The 11954-nt window shown below is 38.6% G+C and overlaps 1 protein-coding gene across 1 annotated transcript; it reads right to left on the reverse strand.

The window, feature by feature from the left end:
- Positions 1-3591: 3591 nt before the first annotated feature.
- On the reverse strand, positions 3592-8189 carry vax1 (ventral anterior homeobox 1). The gene is made up of 3 exons (XM_056767903.1): positions 7973-8189; positions 6099-6286; positions 3592-4161 (listed from the first exon to the last, which is right to left on the reverse strand). Exons 1-3 carry the CDS (start codon positions 8187-8189, stop codon positions 3613-3615), a joined length of 954 nt encoding a protein of 317 aa, XP_056623881.1. The 3' UTR covers positions 3592-3612.
- Positions 8190-11954: the final 3765 nt, after the last annotated feature.

Genomic DNA, 11954 nt, shown 5'->3' on the forward strand with positions numbered 1-11954 from the left:
CCAGAGGTACCTACGTGTGTAAGGGCTCTGCTTAACGAAATCCTCTGATTGGTTTATTGGATCAGTCAGTTATAAAAACCAGTGAGCCAGTTTGACACTTTAGGGAAGGCCCAGGAGGGCCGTGACAGGATTTAAAGCTCCCCAGGAACATGGGGTTCACGAGCCCACTCTATACCCGTCCAAGGTTCTTTCACAACGCGCGTTTACGCTCTGATCACCATATGTAAGCACAAATAAAAGAGGAAGTGAAAGACTCACAATGAGCACAAAACGCCCACAGGATGCTGCTTTTCCTCCTGCTGTAGGCCTGGGTTTAAGGGCCGGTCATGTGATGCAGGGAACATGTTGGTGGTCTCACACAGTCCCCTTTCCTTCTTTCACACTCTTCCCCCGTCGTCTCCACCCGTTCCCTCACCCCCAACCACAATACAGCTCGACCTTCAGCCTAATTGGGCTTCAAGAAGAAGAGGGGGGTGGGAGCAAGGAGGCCATGACCGGTGTGGGTTCTTTTTTTAGGAAGATTCCCAAGATTGAGAAGGGAAGATACTGCTCAAACACTGCGAGTACCAAAGTGACAAAGGCCTTAAGTTATAATGTCTCCTAATGTCGGTGCACACATAAACACACACACACAAAAACGTAGAATACTGAACGGGCCTTGCTAAGCAACATTTCTTAACTACAGGTTCAATTATTATTTTAACACCATAGTTTCTTTGAATATAGAAATTGACTTTAAATATATTATGTTCTGGTTCTGTTCTGTTATTCAGCTGCTGGTTTTATAACCTTCAAAACTCAGTGTTAACAACATCCCCCTTTCTTATAGACAGACAGACAATTTCGCTTTTTTTACTTTATCATTTTCAGTCTCTTTCACAAAATCATGAAATCAGTCAATCACAAGGACAGCGTTTTCATTATTCTCTGTTTTGTTCGGCCCTTCTGTCTGTGGGAAAATGAGAGTTGTCTGATCTGCCTCAGATCCACAACTCAATTACATTCAATTCAAATAAGAGCAAGATCACTCTATTTCATTGATTGGTTCAATCCTTGTTGTTATTTTTTTGTGTTTAAACTAACATTGCGTAAACTAGCAGACTAGAGCTTCAACAACTAATCGATAATATTCGATAATAATCGATTAGTTGGGCTGTGACGTCACTTGCGAGCTGCGCAGTTATAAAATCTAGCGCGTCTTATTCCAATTTGAAAACTACCGTTTAAGATGTGTCTCTCCGTTCAGCATGAGCTGCGCAGTTTTAAAGTCAGACATGTTTTACGTGCTAAATTTAAAGGGGAGAGGTGTTTAAAATGACAAAATTAAAGATTATATTAGTAAAACCCAATTTGACGCTTAATATCCTGATTTGGTGGTTTATTTAGTTCAGAGGTGGAAAGTGACAAAGTACATTTACTTGAATACTGTACTTAAATACACTTTATGCGTATTTGTACTTGTATTACTTTTTCTGTTTACTTCTTACTGTACTTCACTACATTTGAATGACGATTATCTCCCTTTTCATGGCACAATTTTTTTTTCCCTTGGCCGACCCTCGCCTCGCTCCCACGTCACCAGGTGTGTTGATTATGAACACATTCAGAACATTTTGGGAGAAAGCTAGTTCAGTTGTGTATACTTTTCCCATATCTGATTTAGTTATTATAACAAAAGATGTAATTACATGTTTACCCGATTAATCTAAAAAAATAATTGTCCAACTAATCGAGTATAAAAATAATCGTTAGTTGCAGCCCTACAGCAGATGCCTCTACTTTATATCTGTGATCAGTTTAACTGTTTACAGACGGACGTCAAAGCCATTTTCTCATAGATGTTCGACTATGCTGATCAGAATCTTCTATTTTTAGTTTGATCAGACTGTCAAAAAAACCAGATCAGGACATGCACATTAGACATAGAGTACATCATTCTTGGAGTATAAAAACCAACATAATTGTCTATGAATAATGAATTTGTAAAATGACATTTCTGCCCTTATTCATTCTCTTATACTGTACGCACCTATATACGATGTTCAAAAACATACACTTACAAATGTAGGTCTACTGCCTTATGTATCTTAAATATTTTACCATCTTACAGCATTCCGTGTTGTGTTAGAGTTGGTTGAGTTAAGTGACCTTAGATGCAGGAAATGCTGAGAAATACGTTGTGAAATTGTGTAAATTTGAGTGAACCGTCAAATGCAGGAACCTTGTGTGTCATGTAACAAAGTGGTAAATAAATGAAAGAAGAGATTTGCTTTGTTTAGATTTTTTTAGTTATATATAATATATATCCACACTCATACCACGGTTCACAAACTTCAAGATATTTAACAACAAAACCAGAGCTTTGATTGGTTCATCAACCAGAAACCCCGCCCCCCTATACATTCATTCTTTCATTATTTGCAGATATACTAATGATTTATTTATTACAGACGTGAATAATTTACAATAAAATAACAATTTTCAATCTTCCGTTTATACTACAATAATTGTACCCTGCTTTTTCAGAGACAGTCTCATCTTCGCTGTGATAACAGAAAGGGCGTCAGATTCATCTGGAAAACTTTCACGTCGGTTTGGGGTGCTGCTCTCGGCAAAACATCTCGTCCAATAATTCGAGGGTCTAATTAATGCTCCAGAGCTTAATCACAGACAATGACGTCCACATTTGAGCCCCAGAGTTTTCTTAAAAGGTTCTTTTTTGCTTAAACACGGACCTAAACATAGAAACCAGGACTACAACTTCAGTACCAGCACACACACAGAGGAGAAAAACTGCATATTTAAGACATACAAACTCACAGAGACTGCCTTCAAAAACTCATTTTGGGGACCCTCACATAAACCATTTAGAGAACAATGAACACAGGACTATTGGACTATATAACGGTTTGACAGTGATATCCTTTGATTAAGGATGGATAAATGGTATAGACATTTGATTTTGTAGCATCATATGGTAAATTCATGATTTTTTACTGAACCGGTTTGTCACAATATGACTGTATTGTTTGCCAACCATTTGAAATATAATGTATTTTTACGTAATTGAGACTCTGAAAATGCCATTTTGTTAAAATCACTTATTAAGTTTACTCTCCAACTCCAAAATGAAATTGTGAAAGGTGATGTTGTGTTATGATGACAAGTTATGTTCAGTTTTTATCAGGGGTTTCTTTAGCATCATTTCCCCAACAGCTTTTTCAGATCACTGTATAATCTGAATTTAACTGTCCAGCTCCAAAGAAGGTATACGGGGAAAAAGTGCCCCGAAAATATTGCCACAGCAAACATTTTCAATTCTCTTCCCCACCATAATCTCCTGCTACATTCCTTCCTCAAGCTCTTGTTTGTGTCAAAATTCACAACGGGGTGATTTAGTGCAAAAAACTCCTTGTGTTTGAAAAGTACAATACAAATATGAGTCCACGTCTTTACAGTTGTGAGAGGCATCAAGTGTGCAGGACGACATGAAAAACTCAAGTTAATAGCAACATGAAAGCGAGAAAAATTTTGATAAAAAAAGAAGAGATACTTAGAGCTTGAACAAACGTTAAAACAACCAGAAAAGAACAAAGAGAGAGCCTACGGTGATCATTCCAAAACTTTCTTGTCCAGCACTTCTTTGCCATTGGTCCGCGAGTAAGGTTCAAAAGCGGAGGAGCTCAGATAACGTGCAGAAAGTTCCTGCAAGTTCCCAGCAAGGGACCCGGCCATGCCCAGTGGGGTGGAGGAGATGCGTGACGCGACCGACCCCAGCAGAGAGGGCATTGGAAAGCTGAACAGCCCGTGGGCAGACGGAGATCCCTGCAGCCCTGTGACTGTCCCTGAGCTGGTCACGGTTGGCAGCGGGGGGCTCCCGCCGGCTGTGCCCGAGCTGGCCGCGCTGCTGCTACTGCTGCTGGAGGAACCTCCGTTAGCGGTCATGCCCAGGGATGGCCCACGCAGTGCAGAGCCCAGCGAGGAGCTCCCGCAGTGGGGCAGCAACCCTGGCAGGCCTGGGGGTGTGAGGAGGCGTCCCTGCTCCAGGAGACGCAGGACGCTGCAGGTGGCGGCCGTCTCGGAAACCACGGAGCGCAGCTCTGAGTCTTTACCCTGATCCTTTTTCTGTTTGGTACGGCGATTCTGGAACCACACTTTCACCTGGCGAATAAGAGAGAGAGAGATATGGAATAAAACAGAGGAAATATATTGTGAATGCACTGTTTGCAAGGTGTTACTTGTCAAACTAAATCAAATTTGTTAAACAGTAAGTGTTCAAATTATTTAATAAAAAAAAATGATATCATTAAAATGTGCACATAGAAGTGGGAAAAAAGTGAATGCTTAGAAATGATTTAAAAAGTGGAGGGGGCTAAAATCTATTGCACTAAACAAACACTGGAAAAATTCATGAACCGTAAAGAGTGAAATGATCAATACTGTTTGCAATAATGTGCTGTTTTTTATTAAGATTTTCAAAAGAAGAGGACCAGCAGTTCCCTGACTATCCAATAAAACAAAATTATCTATATAAATATTTTTTTACAGAGAAATGGAGGCCTACTTCAGACTTATTTTAGAAGTAATTATCAATAATGGCTTTGAAAGAATATGAACAAAGAACAGGTAAAATCAAAGAAAGGTGTCACACAGTTTAACCGTTGTGATTATGTCTAAACTGCATTGCTGTTAAAATTACAGTAATTCTTTTTTAACATGCTCAAGTCACAAATATCAGCTTCAGAATACATTTCTATTATGTTCAGGAAAGAATATTCAGCTCTGTTTAACAAATCAATGAATGCCTGGCTAGTTCTTTTTTGTTCTAATGGAATGCCAGTTTTTGCCAATGTGTCAAAATCAGTTTATATTTGTCTATTCAGGTGTCCCTGGATCAAGGAAAACATTTATTTAATTGCCATTCCTGCATATCTTCATACCCGCAAAACACATTCTGCTATCAAATAAAGGAATGACTTGTTTGATTCTCCCACTGAACATTCCGTGCCGTGGAACAAATTGTTAATTTCACGAATCCGTCATTAACGGGCACTTCAGCCTCCTCATCAGGCGGCCAAGAAGAGACACGGGAAGGTTTAATGTAATCAAGGCATGGATTTGAACTGCACTGCATCACGGGGCATTAGTGAAGCTAACTCTATTGTCCTCTCTGTGTTAGCAGCACTGATCTGCCTCAGGGCTTTAACTGTTGTAATTTCACCCCACAGGAGAGCAGAAGAATTTTAAAGTCATTAGCGGGGTGAAGATGCGATAGAATGTGACATAGTTCAAATGTGCAATAGAATTAGAATCATTGAGACGGCGTGTTGGGTTTGCAGGTGTTTGGGATGTTTAATTAGGGCAACCCAAATCAATAATGATAATCTATAGAGACAGTTTGAAAACATGAAGATTGAAAAAAAAATGGAAAGCCACAAACTCTAGTTCAAATTTTTAAATGCAAATTATTTTTTACATTTAAAATTATTTAAAAACAATTAATATTTGTGCAAGTTTATGTGCCAAAGGCAAACCATGAACAGATTCTCTTAATAAAAAACACTAGTTCCAGAATAAGCCATACTACTGTAGTCAAACATATGGCAGAGGTTGCCTGCACTAGAGATTATCCATGGAGACATCTACAGTGAGAGAGAGAGATAGAAAGTACATGAAAGAGAGAGAGAGCGAGAGCATGTACAGTTCAGTCATGTAATCTCAAACTCGTGACCCCTTCCTGACCCCTCTGTAAAGCATGTGCCACAAATGCATCAATTGGCTTTTTTTAAAGCAGGCCTTTGCGCCACTAGCAAAATGTCACGAGACACAAAAGGCACAAAAAGGAAATCATCCGGAAATATGTTTATAAGATCACTGACGTGCCCTGAAGGCATGATGAAAATGCAACATGAAATATAGATAAAAAAAGATCTCACAATTTTAATTTGTACTTGTAGTCAAAAGTGCATTCATAAATTAAATAAGGACGACATATGTAATCTATTTATCTGACTGTCCAGATAAATTTGTATTTCTTAGTTTAGTAGTCTCTATTGTGAATTGTGTGCAACTGAAATTATCTGTGGATTTGTGCGTACCTGAGTTTCAGACAGGTTAAGTTGTCGGGCTAGTTCAGTTCTTTCTCGCCCCACAACATACTGGCACCGTTGAAACTCCATCTCCAGTCTGTATAGCTGCTCTGCTGTGAAAGAGGTTCTAGTACGTTTTGGGCGATCAAGATCCAAACCCTTCGGCAGAATAATTTCTCGGATCGAACCTTTGGCATCTGAATGTGAAGAAAAAAAAATCAGCAAGTATGTTAGAATGATCACACATGCTAAAACAATATCATTATTATTAATATATACAATAAGCATAAATCACTATATAAAAAATAAAGATGTTGAAAGTGGAGCCTGTTGTTTTAAAAAACATTGGTCAGCCTACATAGTATACAGGATCATGAGTGTTTTTAATTTTTTTAATGCATTAATTCATATCTTTGTATATCCTCGGAGGCTGTTATAATGTCCTTCATAAATAAATGTATTATCGTTTAAAAAAAATTAAATGATAATGGATAAAAAATAAATGTACTGTTCAAAATATATGGTAAAATTAATGCTCAAAGCAATGTAAAAATATTAATTAAATAGCAAAAATGAACAGAAATGTCCAAAAAACAAAGAGCATTTTTTATTTATTCCAATAGTTTTACTAGTGTACTTCTACTACCATCACAGAACATATTGATTTACTAGAAAGATCCAATTTATAATGTGTAAATAAATAAATAAGATTTTCTAAAACATAAACACAAAACATGTTAGCTAGTGAGTTTGATTTAATATAAATTAAAGTAAAATGTTTATTTCACTTTATTTGTCAATGCGTAAAAGCACAAGCTCTATTTAGCAAAAAAACCAAGACATTAAGCAAGGTCATAAAATGTTTAGTGGCAACTTCAGTTACCTTTTTCCTGAAATATCGGTCTACTTTACTATTTAAATCCAGATACTGAATTATTGTACCGGCAGTTGAAAACTAATTAAAGATATCCGAACACACAATAATTCCATAAGGTTAATTTCCTCATATTTCAACAGGCCTCTGAGTTTGACCTAGATTTAGCATCACAACCTAAATAAATTAATGGAGCTGATTGCTCTCCAGAATTTCACAATCAGCTGACACAAGCAGGAGGGGCTCCACAACTATGCTAGTAATTTATTGTTTAGTTTTTTAAAGTCAACTGGTGGCAAAGAAATTATAAAAATGTTAAGAACACATGCAATGAAAAAAAGTAAGATTAAAAAAACGCTGCAAAACAACATATTTTTGGGATAAATAAATGCAGCAAATGAATGCTTCTTAATTTAGACAGATCAGTAAAAAATAAATTGCTATTTTTTTAAAAGATGAACAAAAAAAGAATCTCAAGCAGGACATGTAGAGATTTTAAAATTCTGAAAAGTACAACAAAAGTAAGTACAAAAGTATATAATTATTTAGTTTTTTTTCTTTCATAGAAATAAAGACCTCATTCCTTAAATTTATAAAACATTGTAAAAATGATAATAAGAGTCATACTTTATTAAGACATATTCCAAAAACTATTTTTAATTAATGTTAATGTTTGTGATATATATTTTAAATGACTCTAAATTGAATTTCCAAATAATTGCAATAAAGAGAGAGCAAAGAAATTGGGTCAGACAGCTATTAAATGAAATAGTAAAAAATAACAGCCAGAGCTTCTTTCTTCAAAAAAGAACTCACTCTTGTCTGCTCTTTTTATTCAGCGTATATGGATTTCTCTCCTGTACACCTGAGCCCAATCTATACACACACGCTCACAAATGAATCAAAAAGTGATCCAAACAAACCTGTACAAAATACAATATAATGTTCCTGCACACACGTTCCTTGTTTTTGACTGAAGAAAGCTACAGGCCAGTGTTTTTAAACTTACCTCGAACCAAAATCCTCCGGCAGTAATCAGGATCCCCCGAGCTTGTTCGGCTCTTTTCGCAGTTTTCCACCTGTCCGGATGGTGAGAAGGACTCCTGCTGGTCTTTCAGGAACGTTTTGGAAATGTTCCCCTGGGAATCTTTTCCGTCTTTCCCATCTTTTAGTCCATTCTTCAGCAGCATTCCGGACTCCGATTCTTGACTGTAGCGGACTTCCATAGTATCTTATCCTCTCCCAAGATTTCTCCTCTTTTTATCCTCAACAGGCAAAAATAGCTTTATGTAATAGTGTATGGCACACTGCTTATTCTGAGTAATTCGGTTTTAGTCTTTCTGTAAAACAGCAGCTTTGAGTCAAAGTCAGATAGCTAATGTGCCGTCCGCACTTGCCCGGTCCACTGATCTGCCCTATTATCTCTGTGCAGACTCACTTGTCCAATGATCATAGACTTCTCACCCAAATTCAACAGCAATTTAACAACTCCTCTCCTTGTAACAGTTACATCAGGCTGATCTCCGGGTAATCAGAGCTGTGGACGGACGCATGCTCGCCGCCTCAATTGATTACGGTAATTTCGCTGCCTCCACATTTGCGTAACCTCATGAATACTCTAAACTGTTTGGGAAATACGGGCTTGTCCTGATGGAGGGGTCCAGAGACTCCTACCCCCTCTTCACCCTCGTTCATGCAGGATCAAGGCAGATGATTCGTCTTGAAACGCCAAAGAGCCACGGCAGTCAACGGTCCCAATGGCGAAACACAAGGACCACCAGAAAAGTTCCACTTCATTCCTTGATGTACTGGTGCGGCGCAGCCATTCCCCTTTCCTTTGGGCCGTAGATATTCGGTCGGTGTGAGGCCGGCGAACTTTCGGCACAGTTTGATGAATCTCCTCAGCAGATAACGGGCCAATACCACGCGCTGCACCCTCTAAACATCGGAGCTAATACAAGCACAGTGCAAAAAAGAGAGAGAGAAAGATTGGTGAAGTGCTGAGAGAGAGAGAGAGAGAGAGAGAGAGAGAGAGAGAGAGAGAGAGAGAGAGAGAGAGAGAATGAGACACAGTGAGGGAGGCGGAGAGCCCTGGGAGATACGAAAAAAACTGGAATCCACTTCGGTAACGAACGCAGATTCACAAAAGCATGGCTTCGTCAAGCAGACCCAGTGTGCAACTACCATCCCCGAGTCACCTAGTAGCCATAATAAAAACAGAAACCCACTGGTCCACGCACGATCGTTCAAACCATCTTGTTGTGCAACTACTCTTAACTTAAAATAAGCCTATTAAAAGACAAAAACTCGACCCACAAAACCTGCCCGAGATCCCAAGACTAACACCCCAAACCGACCCCTTCCTCCTCCCCTCGCCCACTTCTTCCACACCACTACACACCCACCCACTCAGCCTCTCGCCTATTTTCATTGTCAACGCAACAATATCTGGGGGAACAGCAGTGGTCTGTAATCCAATAAGACCATTGATTAGGCTACAATGATTCAATTCAAGCCAATGCTTGTGAGCAAGGAACAGGCTTGGGCCCTTCTTGTCACCTTGCAGGGCCAGGGGCCCTCTTCATGCTGAACTCCCCCCCCCCCACCGCTGAAGCCATTCACTGCTTTATGGGAAACAGAGTGCAAAAGGAGTGAAAGATGGCAATTATCTAATTGGACTATTAACAAACAATTCTGTGAGTGTGTCTGGTAGCGAGCAGAAGAGGACGGGGGGGCTGGACTAACTTCATTTAGCGAGTGTGTGGGGCAGCCCGTTGGAGAGAAGGAAAGGTTGTTTAAAGAAAAGATAAGAGGGAGGGATTGTTTAAAGAAAAGGTAAGAGGAGGGTTCCAAATGGGGCTTCTGGGGCAGCGGGGTGATTCCGAAACGAGCTTGGGAAAGAGAGGGTGGTGGGACACGCACCAGCTGTGGACCTTACCATCGCATGCTGACAAAAGAGTTTGGATGAAGGTGTCTTAAATAAAGACTGGATATTATACAAACACAATGCACTATACATTGCAGAGGTATCTTCTGAAATTTGTTGTTGTAGAGTTATGTCGCGTTTGGCACCTTTAGCAAAAATGGTTGTTAAATGGTTTTCCAGGTGTCTGACCAGCCTTTCTGAGAAAATTGAACTACTTACTGTTGCCCCTGCTTATAAAACTGGAAAAGTCAGAAGTATTTTAACAACAAAAACATTGCGCATAGCAATGGTTACAATGGTAGCATAGCCAGCAGCCATGACCAGCACTAAACCAGCACTTCAGAGTGCTGGAAGATTGTCTTTTCAGCAAGGTTACTGTCCCAATCCAGTATGTCTCAGGAAATGTTTGACCCTGCAGTTTATTGGTAATCACTAGGGGTGTCAAAATATGCCGGTATTGCCAATAACCGTGATATCAAGAACCATGATGATCGATATTTTGTCAATTCTTCACATACGATATTGTAAATAATTCAGCACCCCTGTTTCAATGGTTACAATCTCTCTCGCTAATCCTTACACTCAACTTTTAGTGTATAAGGATTAATAAACTAAATGTATGAATTTGACTGATGGCATTATTTGTTTGTTAAAAAAGAAACCATCGACATTTTAATATTATTGTTACCGGGAATTGTTTTGGGCAAGATAACCGTGAAGTGAAAATCTGATAACATGACAGACTTCTTTTGTATGTCAGTAAAGACGGGAGTCATCGGACGCACACGCTGGCCGAATGTAACATCCGGTCTGTGTTTGATTAAACTTCCTTTCTATGAATATTTTATTGTATATTAATTGTATTTAATTAAAACCTGTCAACAGTTATTGATTCTTTGTGGAGGTCTACCAGAAGTTAAGTTATATTTAATTCAAGTCTAAGCCTCATTATTAAACAGATCAATTCAATGTAAAAATTCTGACTGTATGAGCTGCATTTACATTTTTATAATATAGCGTTAAATGCTTGTGACTGCAATTTCTAACTGTGACCACAACTGCAGACTACAATCAATTATTCATATGTATTTTTTGCACATCTTAAAGAACTATAAAATAAATATCTGCTTTGCAGTATTAGGGTGCCTAAAAACACCTTTTGCAATTTGTGTTGTCTGGCAAATTAATGTCGTTCTGTCGTTTTTTGTGCTTTCGTCCGCAATTTTTTGTTTCTCTTTTATTTACATATATTCCTGTGCAAGGGTATCTGGTATTCCCTAATTAAGTACCTGCTGTCAAACATTAAAGATCCCAGAACAATATCAGAGCTATTTTCTCTTCCCCTCTGTTTGGCATCTATTGTGTCAGCGCTGGTGCGCCTCCCATCAGATGGTAAGCAAAGCCCAGAGCGTCAGAATGGCAAAACTCACACACCTCATTTATTTAGAGACAACAAAACACTTCAACGGCAAAATAAATGAAGGCCAAATAGGAGATGGGCGGAAACACACAGACAGAGACAAAAAGACAGGTGGTAAAACATATCAATAGATAAATAAGAAACAAGAAATAACATGACAATACCTGAAGATTGAAAGACACATTTGGTGCAGTTCCTTTCAGTCTTGGTGTTGATGTCCCCGCAGTTTGGGTTACACAGCTTTCAGGACGGCACAATTTCATGAACCACCTAAGGATTTGAGAAAAAGAAAATAGGTTTACATAAACAAGATGGCAAAAGTCAGGAGTATGATCACTAGTTTGTTTGAAATATGAAATGCTACTGCTTCTGTGGGTCTTTTGAATATCATTGCAACTCGCAGACCCCCATAATTCAAAATTCATGAAACAGAAAATCAACGATAACTACACATACATCAGACACGTTTTTGTATTGCTGTTTTTACAAAAAATGATTACACATTATAAAACAAAGATCTAGTTGGACTAGGATCAGGATTGTATAGCTTGAGTAAAACACAAGACAAGTGAAACAGAAGAATGGTCAACTGTACTTTTAACACAAAGAGTGTAACCTGCTGTTTGTGCAACTTAAAAATATTCC

Source organism: Triplophysa dalaica, chromosome 15 (genome assembly GCF_015846415.1).
Source record: "Triplophysa dalaica isolate WHDGS20190420 chromosome 15, ASM1584641v1, whole genome shotgun sequence".
Taxonomy (NCBI): Eukaryota; Metazoa; Chordata; class Actinopteri; order Cypriniformes; family Nemacheilidae; genus Triplophysa; species Triplophysa dalaica.

Coding starts and splice junctions, on each gene's coding strand:
- vax1 (XM_056767903.1), bottom strand. CDS start 8,189: ATGGAAGTCCGCTACAGTCAAGAATCGGAGTCCGGAATGCTGCTGAAG. Junction 6,287..7,972: donor CCGGAGGATTTTGGTTCGAG/GTAAGTTTAAAA, acceptor CTTCACATTCAG/ATGCCAAAGGTTCGATCCGA. Junction 4,162..6,098: donor TTAACCTGTCTGAAACTCAG/GTACGCACAAAT, acceptor CTTATTCGCCAG/GTGAAAGTGTGGTTCCAGAA.